The sequence below is a fragment of the Dreissena polymorpha genome, chromosome 3 (assembly GCF_020536995.1).
Source record: "Dreissena polymorpha isolate Duluth1 chromosome 3, UMN_Dpol_1.0, whole genome shotgun sequence".
Lineage (NCBI taxonomy): Eukaryota > Metazoa > Mollusca > Bivalvia > Myida > Dreissenidae > Dreissena > Dreissena polymorpha.
In genome coordinates, this window is record NC_068357.1 from 43,730,255 (window position 1) to 43,742,853 (window position 12,599).

At 36.6% G+C, this 12,599-nt stretch overlaps 1 protein-coding gene across 1 annotated transcript in view; it reads right to left on the reverse strand.

Annotated features, from left to right (window-relative positions):
• Window positions 1-8,110, reverse strand: part of LOC127872173 (rab3 GTPase-activating protein non-catalytic subunit-like) — a 39,979-nt gene extending 31,869 nt beyond the window's left edge. Inside the window, exons 1-6 of the mRNA XM_052415506.1 lie at window positions 7,964-8,110; window positions 7,530-7,631; window positions 6,843-6,942; window positions 3,115-3,213; window positions 2,146-2,291; window positions 1,330-1,409 (exon numbers count right to left, since the gene is read on the reverse strand). Of these exons, the coding sequence (XP_052271466.1) occupies window positions 1,330-1,409; window positions 2,146-2,291; window positions 3,115-3,213; window positions 6,843-6,942; window positions 7,530-7,631; window positions 7,964-8,110 (674 nt within the window). The remainder of the gene's footprint in view (window positions 1-1,329; window positions 1,410-2,145; window positions 2,292-3,114; window positions 3,214-6,842; window positions 6,943-7,529; window positions 7,632-7,963) is intronic.
• Window positions 8,111-12,599: the final 4,489 nt, after the last annotated feature.

Sequence of the window (12,599 nt, forward strand, 5' to 3'; positions counted from 1 at the left end):
TACCTTGCAGCAGACATGATAGCTGACTTCAGTTTACTGGCTACAAGCCTTCCTTGCAGCAGACATGATAGCTGACTTCAGTTTACTGGCTACAAGCCTACCTTGCAGCAGACATGATAGCTGACTTCAGTTTACTGGCTACAAGCCTACCTTGCAGCAGACATGATAGCTGACTTCAGTTTACTGGCTACAAGCCTACCTTGCAGCTGACATGATAGCTGACTTCAGTTTACTGGCTACAAGCCTACCTTGCAGCAGACATGATAGCTGACTTCAGTTTACTGGCTACAAGCCTACCTTGCAGCAGACATGATAGCTGACTTCAGTTTACTGGCTACAAGCGTACCTTGCAGCAGACATGATAACTGACTTCAGTTTACTGGCTACAAGCGTACCTTGCAGCAGACATGATAGCTGACTTCAGTTTACTGGCTACAAGCCTACCTTGCAGCAGACATGATAGCTGACTTCAGTCTACTGGCTACAGCAATCCTACCTTGCAGCAGACATGATAGCTGACTTCAGTTTACTGGCTACAAGCGTACCTTGCAGCAGACATGATAGCTGACTTCAGTTTACTGGCTACAAGCCTACCTTGCAGCAGACATGATAGCTGACTTCAGTTTACTGGCTACAAGCCTACCTTGCAGCAGACATGATAGCTGACTTCAGTTTACTGGCTACAAGCCTACCTTGCAGCAGACATGATAACTGACTTCAGTTTACTGGCTACAAGCGTACCTTGCAGCAGACATGATAGCTGACTTCAGTTTACTGGCTACAAGCCTACCTTGCAGCAGACATGATAGCTGACTTTAGTTTACTGGCTACAAGCGTACCTTGCAGCAGACATGATAGCTGACTTCAGTTTACTGGCTACAAGCCTACCTTGCAGTAGACATGATAGCTGACTTCAGTTTACTGGCTACAAGCCTACCTTGCAGCAGACATGATAGCTGACTTCAGTTTACTGGCTACAAGCCTACCTTGCAGCAGACATGATAGCTGACTTCAGTTTACTGGCTACAAGCGTACCTTGCAGCAGACATGATAGCTGACTTCAGTTTACTGGCTACAAGCCTACCTTGCAGCAGACATGATAGCTGACTTCAGTTTACTGGCTACAAGCGTACCTTGCAGCAGACATGATAGCTGACTTCAGTTTACTGGCTACAAGCGTACCTTGCAGCAGACATGATAGCTGACTTCAGTTTACTGGCTACAAGCCTACCTTGCAGCAGACATGATAGCTGACTTCAGTTTACTGGCTACAAGCCTACCTTGCAGCAGACATGATAGCTGACTTCAGTTTACTGGCTACAAGCGTACCTTGCAGCAGACATGATAGCTGACTTTAGTTTACTGGCTACAGCAAAGGCTACTTCAGACAGAATAGGTTGGGCGCTTCCCTGAAAATGCAGCAGGAAAATAATAGTATAAAATATCATAAAATGTCACTGACATAACTACTGCCCGACATAACAGTGTGGAATATGACTGTGCATGGATTGACATAACTTCTTACTTTTTATTGAAATAAATTATGACTGATAGAACACTATGGAATATGCATGGATAAGGAGCGCACTTGTACTATCAAAACATTTCATACTTCTGAATAACATGAGTATTTTTCTAGACCAGAATACCAAATATAATCTTATAAAATTCATCTTTAAGACCAGTACATGTATAAAACTTAAATACTGTCTCAGCTTACGTTTAGTATTGGTATGAAAGGAATTGCTTTGGTTAGTTAGATAGCCACAATATTTAAGCTTTATTCACTACATGTCATGAGCCGGTTGTAAAAGTAGTACATTTTATACAAGCATGTCCAGCAGACAGAACAGTTTCATGCCTGACCCTCGATATGAGCTGTGCTCTGTGAAAAGGGGGTTTAATACATGTGCCTTAAGTGTCACTCCAGATTAGTCTGTGCAGTCTGCACAGGCTAATCAGGGACAACACTTTCCGCTTACACTGGATTTTTGCTAAGAAGAAACATATCATAAAAGCGGAAAGTGTCGTACCTGATTAGCCTGTGTGGACTGCACAGGCTTATCTGGGACGACACTTTACGCACATGCATTACACCCCCTTTTAGCAGAGCACGGCGCATAGACATCACACAACAAAACTCACCTCTATGGCATAGAAGAAGCCAGTGTAAGGCCCTATGCCGGCCAAAAGGTACACAGAGGCAGCGGGTGGGGCGGGACGTATACTGTTCTTGTGGGACACAATGGAGGCCAGAACCATCTGATCAAACGGATTGGGAGTGTGAACTCCTGCAACACAGATTTGTAATTAGCAATAATGACACACACAGATGCACGTTTGCAATTATAAATAATGATATATATAGGCAGCAATTTGCAGGAATGTTCGTTTTCAAGCATTTGTTTACCAAATGTTACATGTATTTTTGTATTTAATCTTAATTCACAGCAACTCATATAATAGGTATACCCATACAAGTATGTCAAGCAAGTATTGAGAGAAATCTTCATTTGCTAACAATTAAATAAGTGAATGAAATATTGGGCCAGTATTTATGTGAAATGTGTATAGAGCCTTGACAAGTGATAATTGTTTATTTTCAAATATCAACAGCGACCTGGCAGTGGTGCATGTAAGCTATTCATAGTGTCACTTTCTGCCTTAACTTTGAGTGCTCACAAAAGAAAAACACTTAGTACTTTAAAATGTGTTTGTCAGAAACACTTCGTCACCTTTTGCTCCGCTTTGAAGCTATATATTTGACCTTTGACCTTGAAGGATGACCTTGACCTTGCACCACTCAAAATGTGCAGCTCCATGAGATACACATGCGTGCCAAATATCAAGTTGCTATCTTCAATATTGCAAAAGTTATTGCAAATGTTAAAGTTGGGGCAAACAAACAAACACACTAACAAACAAACCAGTAATTATAACATGATTTATTACTGACTATCAAAACAGTGGAATACATCAACGCTTGCCCCAAAGTCTGTGATTTTGTTGCTGCAGAAAGGAGAAATAAATGAGGAACAAACTTACTAAATGCCTTCTTTTGTAGTGAGTGTATTGATCCATGACAATTTTAAAGAAGTCATCTCTAAGACTCACCTGTGGTGTGCATGTCCACTATAGTCTCCATGTCCTGTGGGGCCCACTTCTTGTAGGCCAAGGGAGGTGGCTGAAGGCTAGCCTCACCACTTGCGGTTGCTGGAATTAAAGCATTTAGGGACTGAAACAAAACAACACACTGCTTTGGATATTGGATATTTTCTGTTCATGTGTTTCAATAACTGCCACAATGGAACATGATACAGAAGTGGAGTTTGATTTGTTTAAATTCAAAGAAACACATTTGATTATTAATAAAGAAAACCGAAGAATCATTTTAAATACTAGTATAATACATTTTCAAATTCAACATAATAGTCCATTAATTATATTAAAGAAGTGTCTATCTGTGTCTTGGGAACAAAGAGTTTATTTACCCTTTCCATAATCAGATAAAGAAAAATCCCCAAATCCTCGATAAAACAATGGCATATAATGCACAATTGTTCATACTTGTCAGAATTAAATTTCTGGGATTTTTTAAGCAAAGCTACATTTAGTGAAAAGAAAATTTAAGGATTTCTGGTTTTGACAAAAACCTTTGGAATTCATGTCGGTCATATGCCTATGTGTTGTTAATATGTTTTTTGATAAATCACAGTGGGGAAAGGGAGACTTATACAGGAGTATCACTTGCCAATTAACTACTCAATTGTTATGAAGTGATAGTAACAAGCTCTGTTTAAGTCTGTTTATTACATACCATTAAACTCATCCATTGTCATTAAAACTAATAGTGAACAGAAGATAGGTATTGAATGATCGTTTCCAAGAGTTTGAAGCCATAATGCAAATTTCAAACGAGTCTTATTAAATTACAAAATTCTAAGGCGTTTTTGGCTTAATCGCGATGGTGTTACTCACTTTCTATAGTCAATCCATAGCTTAAAATTTAGGTGTTCAATAAGTTATTTATGGTATTCTTTCCTTATCTGAGCAGAACTGTCGATTAAGATCCCAACATAACAACCAATTACAAGTTATAGCATTTGTAATATATTTGCAAGAATATGAATTTAATGATGAACAAGAGTTCCGCGGTCGGAGATGACCGCATTGAAGCCGGATTTTTGATTTAAATGACAGGAAAGTACCTTTCGTGTTTTTGTCAATGCAATACTTAAATTACTGAAATATTGTTCAAAGGTCAAAATGAAATGTAAGTACTTTTCAAGGCATGAGCAAACCTTGTGTTATGTTTTGAATGCATGCATATACATGAACAACAATAACATTTAAGGTCACAAATATGAACTTGAATTGACAATTAGGAAAGTTTGATCTCAATTTTTTTATTTTTTAACATTTTTACATTCAAGGTCACGGTGACCTTGACCTTAAAATGACCAGTGGTCATCTACTAGTTCTGGCCAACCTTCATATCAAGTTTGAAGACTCTAGGTCTAAGCATACCAAAGTATTAACAACTTTAACATATTTACATCCAAGGTCACAGTGACCTCGACCTTCAAATGAATGACCTTGAAATGACCAGTGGTCATCTAAGTGTGCTTGCAAACCTTTACGTCAAGTTTGAGATTCTAGGTCCAAGCATACCAAAGTTATAACAATTTTAACATTTTAACATTGAAGGTCACAGTGACCTTGACCTTCAAATGAATGACATTGAAATGAGCAGTGGTGATCTTCTAGTACTGGCCAACCTTTATGTCAAGTTTGAAGACTCTAGGTACAAGCATACCAAAGTTATAACATGGAATAAGAACTTTAACATTTTTACCTACCAAAGTTATAAGAACTTTAACATTTTTACATTCAAGGTCACAGTGACCTTGACCTTAGAATGAATGACCTTGAAATGACCAGTGGTCATCTAAGTGTGCTTGCAAACCTTCATGTCAAGTTTGAAGACTCTATGTCCAAGCATACCAAAGTTATAACAATTTTAACATTTTAACATTTAAGGTCACAGTGACCTTGACCTTCAAATGAATGACATTGAAATGACCAGTGGTCATCTTCTAGTACTGGCCAATCTTTATTTCAAGTTTGAAGACTCTAGGTACAAGCATACCAAAGTTATAACATGAAATAAGAACTTTAACATTTTTACATTCAAGGTCACAGTGACCTTGACCTTCAAATGAATGACCTTGAAATGTCCAGTGGTTACTTACTAGTTCTGGCCAACCTTCATGTCAAGTTTCAAGACTCTAGGTCCAAGCATACCAAAGTTATAACAACTTTAACATTTTTACATTCAAGGTCACAGTGACCTTGACCTTCAAATGAATGACCTTGAAATGTCCAGTGGTTACTTACTAGTTCTGGCCAACCTTCATGTCAAGTTTCAAGACTCTAGGTCCAAGCATACCAAAGTTATAACAACTTTAACATTTTTATATTGAAGGTCACAGTGACCTTCACCTTCAAATGAATGACCTTGAAATGACCAGTGGTCATCTGTTAATCCTGGCCAACCTTCATGTCAAGTTTGAAGACTCTAGGTCCAAGCATACCAAAGTTATACCATGAAATAAGAACTTTAACATTTTTACATTCAAGGTCACAGTGACCTTGACCTTCAAATGAATGACCTTGAAATGACCAGTGGTTACTAACTAGTTATGGCCAACCTTCATGTCAAGTTTCAAGACTCTAGGTCCAAGCATACCAAAGTTATAACAACTTTAACATTTTTTATATTGAAGGTCACAGTGACCTTGACCTTCAAATGAATGACCTTGAAATGACCAGTGGTCATCTGTTAATCCTGGCCAACCTTCATGTCAAGTTTGAAGACTCTAGGTCCAAGCATACCAAAGTTATACCATGAAATAAGAACTTTAACATTTTCGAGCACGCCGCCCGCCCGCCCGCCCCCCCGCCCGCCCGACAACATCAATCTATAAGCCGAGATTTTTTCGAAAAAAATCCGGCTAAAAATATGTTTAAATTAATTACTATCTAAAAAAAATTCTTTCTCTCATTAAAAAACTAAATATCCTCACCCAACGGCACCCAAATACTAACTTGGAAATGAAACCACATATACACTCACAAGATTATGCCCTCTTCTAATTGGATATTTACTGTTATTTGGATGGTTGTTCATGTATTTACGTTGTATAAATGTATGATCAAATTGACGACAATCTCACCTAGACCATAGCCAATTGGGGATGGTGTGTATTTTATTGTTTGTGACTAATGTAAGCAAATGATTTTGCTTAGTTTTTAATAAGGCTTTATTTCTCTCCAATAAAAGAACAGATTTTTTTTTTATAAAGTGATATCGGTTATCACACATCATCATCTCATTGTTTTTATTTCACTGAAGCTTGACTGATTAAAATTAAACATCCATGAAGACCACAATACATATACTGGGGATAACAGGTGTCTACAATTTGCCCCAATCATTACTATTATACCTAAACTAAGTTGACAGTATCGATATTGCTGTACTGCATAAGCGTTTTACAGGAAATGTCAAGTGTCAGCTAAGTACCAAGTTTAATGTTGCCTTTTTTGAGTAGCATCTGGACTTATTCTATTTAATGTCTCTCAAGGGCAATTGCAATTCGGTCCCAAAAAGTTAAGGATAATTAAATTAATTTTTCATTGGGATCTTAAATTCACAAATAAGTCTACCAACTTAATTAACAAAAATTCAAGTCACACAAATAATAATTATTTTGCAGTAAACGGACATTCCAGCATACTGACACACTTGCTCAAGTCAACCTGTGCAACATGTTGCTAACCTCTGGCCACCTGATTTCTACAGGCTTTGAGGGCCTGGTACAGACTGAAGCCATCTATAGTCACCAGGGCAGTCACATACAGGATCAGCAGCTCCTCATGCTGAGAACAGTAAAGGATTATGTAATTTGTAACAACAAGTGTGCATTGTACTTAACATTTCCAGTAAGAGCTTTATGACCATGGCACAATATACAGTCCAATAGGCCCTAGAAACAGTCTCAAATTGCCCAAGAATAAGTCTAACATAAAAGATATCTTGTGTGTACATGGCCCAAGACACAGTCTAATATTAAAGACATCTTTTGTGTACATGGTCCCAGAATTTGTAAAACAATCTGAAGGAGTAATACTGCTTATAAATTGTTTATTTACAACAGAGCTAGATGTAAGCAAGGGATGTGCCGCTATCTATTAACAAGAGCACCGCATAACGGGTGCCACGCTCGGCTGCGAAAGCTGGTCAGAATATTTTTTTTCCTTGACCTTTGACCTAGAAACCCAAAAATGGGTGTGGCGTGTAGAACTCATCAAGGTGCATCTACATATGAAGTTTCAAAGTTGTAGGTGGAAGCACTTTGATGTAAGATTAAAATGTCAAGGTTTAGGCACGGCGGACGGCGAGCTGGCTATGACAATACCTCGGGTTTTCTCCGAAATCAGCCAAGCTAAACATTAAGAAAAGTGACCTGTTCTGCAATGCCAAGGTAACGCCTGGGAGTGTAGGTATTACACTTAAGTCGCTGAACAGGTTCTGTGTGCAACTTTTGAGACAAAAGTAAAGCTCCCGTCTGAAAAAATATTTAAAGTCATTATTTTACATTTGTATTTACATTTGAAACATGTTATTCTAGGCAAGGTTTCCCCTTTCTTATAACCAAGTCAATGATTTCATTCAAACAACACAAACAACATGGAAAATATTTCTTTGTATAAAACTAAATTCATTCTCAACAAATTTGAATCATGTAAAGTGAACCCTACGAAAAAAACTTAATTAACTCATGAAATGTTTCAAAACATGTGCACAGACTTTACTGAATATTAAAACAGGACACATGTAAGGCGCGTTATAAATTCAAGTTCACAAGTGATGCAGCAATGTGAGCAAACTGGTGTTCACCTCTGTGTATATTCTCACGAAACCCGACGACAGCCCTACAAGGACACATGTCCAGTCTGGGGCCCCTTGGGTACTCATCTTCTGAGAGGCCAGCGGCAAGCAAAGCAGGGAGGTCACAAACTCACTGCCAATAGCATATTCATACATGTTATTGATGACCACACAATTTATTCTTGCTAATAAATGGCTGATATAGTGATAGATGCTCTGAAAAGGATATTCTATTTCAAATTTAATTTGGTATTAGCTTAGCTAAAAATATATGGGAAGGTAATTTGTACACCTCCATTTTTTTAAAGATACATTTGCTATTAAATAAAATATTATTTTAAAAACTCATAATACATATGAGCCGCGCTCTGTGAAAAGGGGGTTTAATGTCACAGTCTGCACAGGCTAATCAGGGAAGACACTTCGCTTTTATGATATTTTTGTTTAAAATAAGTATTTTCTTAGCAAAAATCCAGTTTAGGCGTTAAGTGTTGTCCCTGATTAGCCTGTGCGGACTGTACAGGCTAATCTGGGTCGACACTTAAAGCACATGCATTAAACCCACTTTTTTACAGAGCACAGCCCATTGTAAGGACAGTGTTGTCTTTAAGCACTCGCACAGAAGGTTTAATTGTACCTAGTATTCTGAGCTACAGATCCCGACCAAACTGTGCAGTACCGTGTCATCTCATCATCTGCATCTTTGTCAGCTTTATATTTGGCTGAAAACAAACAAAATGTCCTGAATAACTTAGTTTTGTGAAAAAAACATTTCAAACAACATCTTTGAATGGAGTCACTGGTATTATTGTAAGTAGTCGAGATACCCAACTATGTACAGCTTTCACATTAGAACTCGGAACATATTCACCATTTATTTAACAAACCTAATGGTTTTATATTTCAACTCTTTAAAAAATATAAAATAACATTGTAAACACACCAGTAATAAGCCACAATATATCCCAAATATTAATTAGGCAAGTTTTGTGTGTACATCTTTAATCACTTATTTATATTTGACTTTGACGTATACAGGGTAATAATTATATCTGAAAATTTTCCGTTTAAAAACCTACGTGTCATAAGGACCAGTTTATCCTTGTTGCTGATAGCAATGAGGTCTGCAGTTGGGGAGATAGCCAGCTGGCAGTCCTGAATCCACTTGCTGGCACTGGCATGCACAGTTCCCTCCCCTTCTGTGTCGGTATCAGGAGTGCTCTCCCTTGTGTCCATTGTCTCCTCGTCCCATTCTCCCCAGTCTTCTGTCCAACTGTCACCTGATGATGGTGAAAAAAATACTAAAATATTAAGCTTTAACCTTCTTTTAACGAAAATATTTAACATGAAGAAACATTTTTATTTTGATTTGGGATAGATCTTGAAACAATAATAGCGTCCTGATATCCATGAAAACACAAAATAAAGTGTAAATACAAATGATACAATATTAAACAAACAAATGATGTTTATTGTAAGATTTTTTAAACCTTTATTTTCTTGATCTGGTTTAGTGTCTGCTGTGGCCTTAAGTTGAGGGAATAAATAGTCACGCAGATAACACAAAACAAAGTGTAAATATAAATCATACAATATTAAACGGGTGCTGGACGTTTCGTGCCACTACCAGTTCGTGCCACTGACATTTGTGTAGGAGGGCATTGGACATTTCGTCCCACTGATAATATATAGGCGGATAGGTGTGAATAATATCGTATAGAAGGTGTGAAAAATAACAGCAAACTGTCGCACCTTTGATTGTAACATCTGTTCAATGTTAAAACAAGATTGTTTTATTTCATGATTGTTTAAGAGTCAATTTACATGCTTAATACAATACATTAACAAAAAATTACATAAAACATTTTCAAAACATTGACATTAACCATATCCAAAAGTGAATGCATACAATCATTTTAACAATATCTAGATTGATTACATAAATATATTCAAACATTTGCAATAAATTGACATTAACAATATCAGAAGTGAATGCATACATACATTTTAACAAAATCTAGATTTATAACATAAATATATTGAAACATTTGCAATAAATTGACATTAACAATATCAGAAGTTAATGCATACATATTGACATTAACAATATCAGAAGTTAATGCATACATACAATTTAAAATGTTTTAATACACCAGGGTTTTTTTTTAGAGAAAGGGGAAGACGCTGGACGCTGGGTGAAAGGGGAAAAAAGAGTGCGAAAGAGACATATTAGGGGAAAAAATAAAAACTGTTCATTTCAATGTCTGTAACTCATCAAGTCGCCGTGGTGTAATGGATATGGTGTCCGCCTAGCGACCGGGAGGTCACGGGTTCGATCCCCACCGTGGGAGCGTTCTTGAGATCTTCCCCAAAGACACCAAGTACTGGTTCTAGGCCCAGGAAACGGACTCGAGAGCGTTTATATAAGCCTTAGGCTTTCGATGCAATCGAGCTAAAATAAATAGGTTTAAACTATAAACTAAAAGAGGCTTGTCTCCGTCCTTTTTGTTCTTAAACACATTTAACACGTATTAAAGTCAAAGTCCTTAATTAAGTTGCACGTGTAGATCTAATTATGGGAAATGTTTTCAACTATATTTCTGTACTGGGGCCGGGGGACGATGTCAATTTTGTGATTTCAATTTCATGATGAATGGGTTGACGATCTTGATCTTCTACAGTATTGGAAGGGAAAGGAGCAGCAGCTGCCGATTGTCTACTTTCACTTTCACAATGTTCGATGTTGATTACCTCAGAATCCTGATGGGTTATAACGGTTTTCGATGATTCTTTCTTAAAAAATGCCTCGATGCGTTCAGTATCTTCCAATTCCGAATGTTTTATTTTGTTTGTGTAAGAACGCCAATTGTGAGACATTTTTTTCTGTTTTCACGTTTATATCTTGGCTTGCACATAGCCCGGATGAAAATTCGACTGGTTTCTGGTAAGTTATTGACGAAACACCCTTCTCGCGCAAGACCGGTATCCAGTTAAATAGTCACATGATTATTACGATTAGTTGCCCAGTTTACATAACGTTATTTAAGAGCTATATTTAGAATAACTGGGATTCCCAGATTTTTTGTGTTCGTCTGGAGAGAGAGAGAAAGATCGTTGTACATGGTGCAAATTGGATAATTGTCGAATGCCCAAAGGAAAAATAAACATTTCTTTGAGAGAAAATATTATATTTTGGTGAAAAATGATATTTTTGGTGGGGAAATTGTATTTTGAGGGGAAAAATTCTGGTAGGGGAAGACGCCGAATATCGGCGTCACTTTCTTAGTAAAAAAAAACCCTGTACACATATACAAAAGTAAATAAATATATAAACAAAAATACAACAGCATACTATCCTATCCTATACATACACAAATCAGATATACAATGTATTGCATTTCAGAAGTCATCATTGTGGATTTTGTCCATGGTTGTGCTTGGTCCCAGCCCGATGATATGGCTGCACGCTCTCAGCAGTTCAGTAGTTGTTATGTCATCGTCTTCGTCCTTCTCCCAGATCTCGAAGAGTTGGCTTTATCTTCTTCACCAACATTCCGTGCACAGTACACACAAGGATATTCTCAAGCCATTACTGGTTTTGTGAATTCAACGAACAACACGTGTTTTTATACTATCAATAAATCATTTTTAATTTTATTTTTACAAACACATACACATGATGCATAAAAAATAACAACACTTTATGTTTTATATTTATTGAACATAATGAACTATTTACAATATTTGTATAATAAAAATAAATCATTTTATTTTTAGTTATTTATTATTATAATTGTCAACATTGTTGTAATTTTCAACATAAATATACACTCCAATATCATTCACACCTATACTGTATTATTCACACCTATCCGCCTATATATTATCAGTGGGACGAAACGTCTACCTCTTTTCAACACAAATATAAGTGGCACGAACTGGTAGTGGCACGAAACGTCCACAAACCTATTAAACAAACAAATGATGTTTAAAGTAAGATTTTTTTAAACCTTTATTTTCTTGATCTGGTTTAGTGTCTGCTGTGGCCTTAAGTTCAGGGAATAAAAAGTCACGCAGACCAGTAATGTCATCAAGCTGAACTAGTGGCAACAGATGGCATGACATTCTTGCTATTCAAGCTGAAATAAATAGAAGGGTGTTTGCTTTGAATTAAATTAAAAATATTTATAAACTGTAAACAGCATGATATTCACAGTTACTAGACACCAAAAGGTTGATACAACAATCATTAAGTTTGATGAATCAATGTTTTTTTCCCAATTATACTGAGATCTTATATTGACATATGTTAGCCTCAACCTGTAAAGAGCGTACAAAAAGTTGCTGTCAATTTACACTAATGAAAAGAAACACACAATTTTATGAATTAATTTTTTTAAATGACTTGTGTAATCAAATCAATTAACAAAATACATTTATAACTTTATAAATATATTGACGAAACATTCATTTTATGACGTAATTTCGTGATAAACGTTAATTGCAAAAACACAGAAATGTAAAATATTTAAGAAACTGCGCAAGCTTCCAAAAATGATTTATCCGAGTACTAATCAACAAAAATAATTTTGTTAAAGCAAATAATTTACACACCTGATTATCTGAAAATATTAATGATATCACT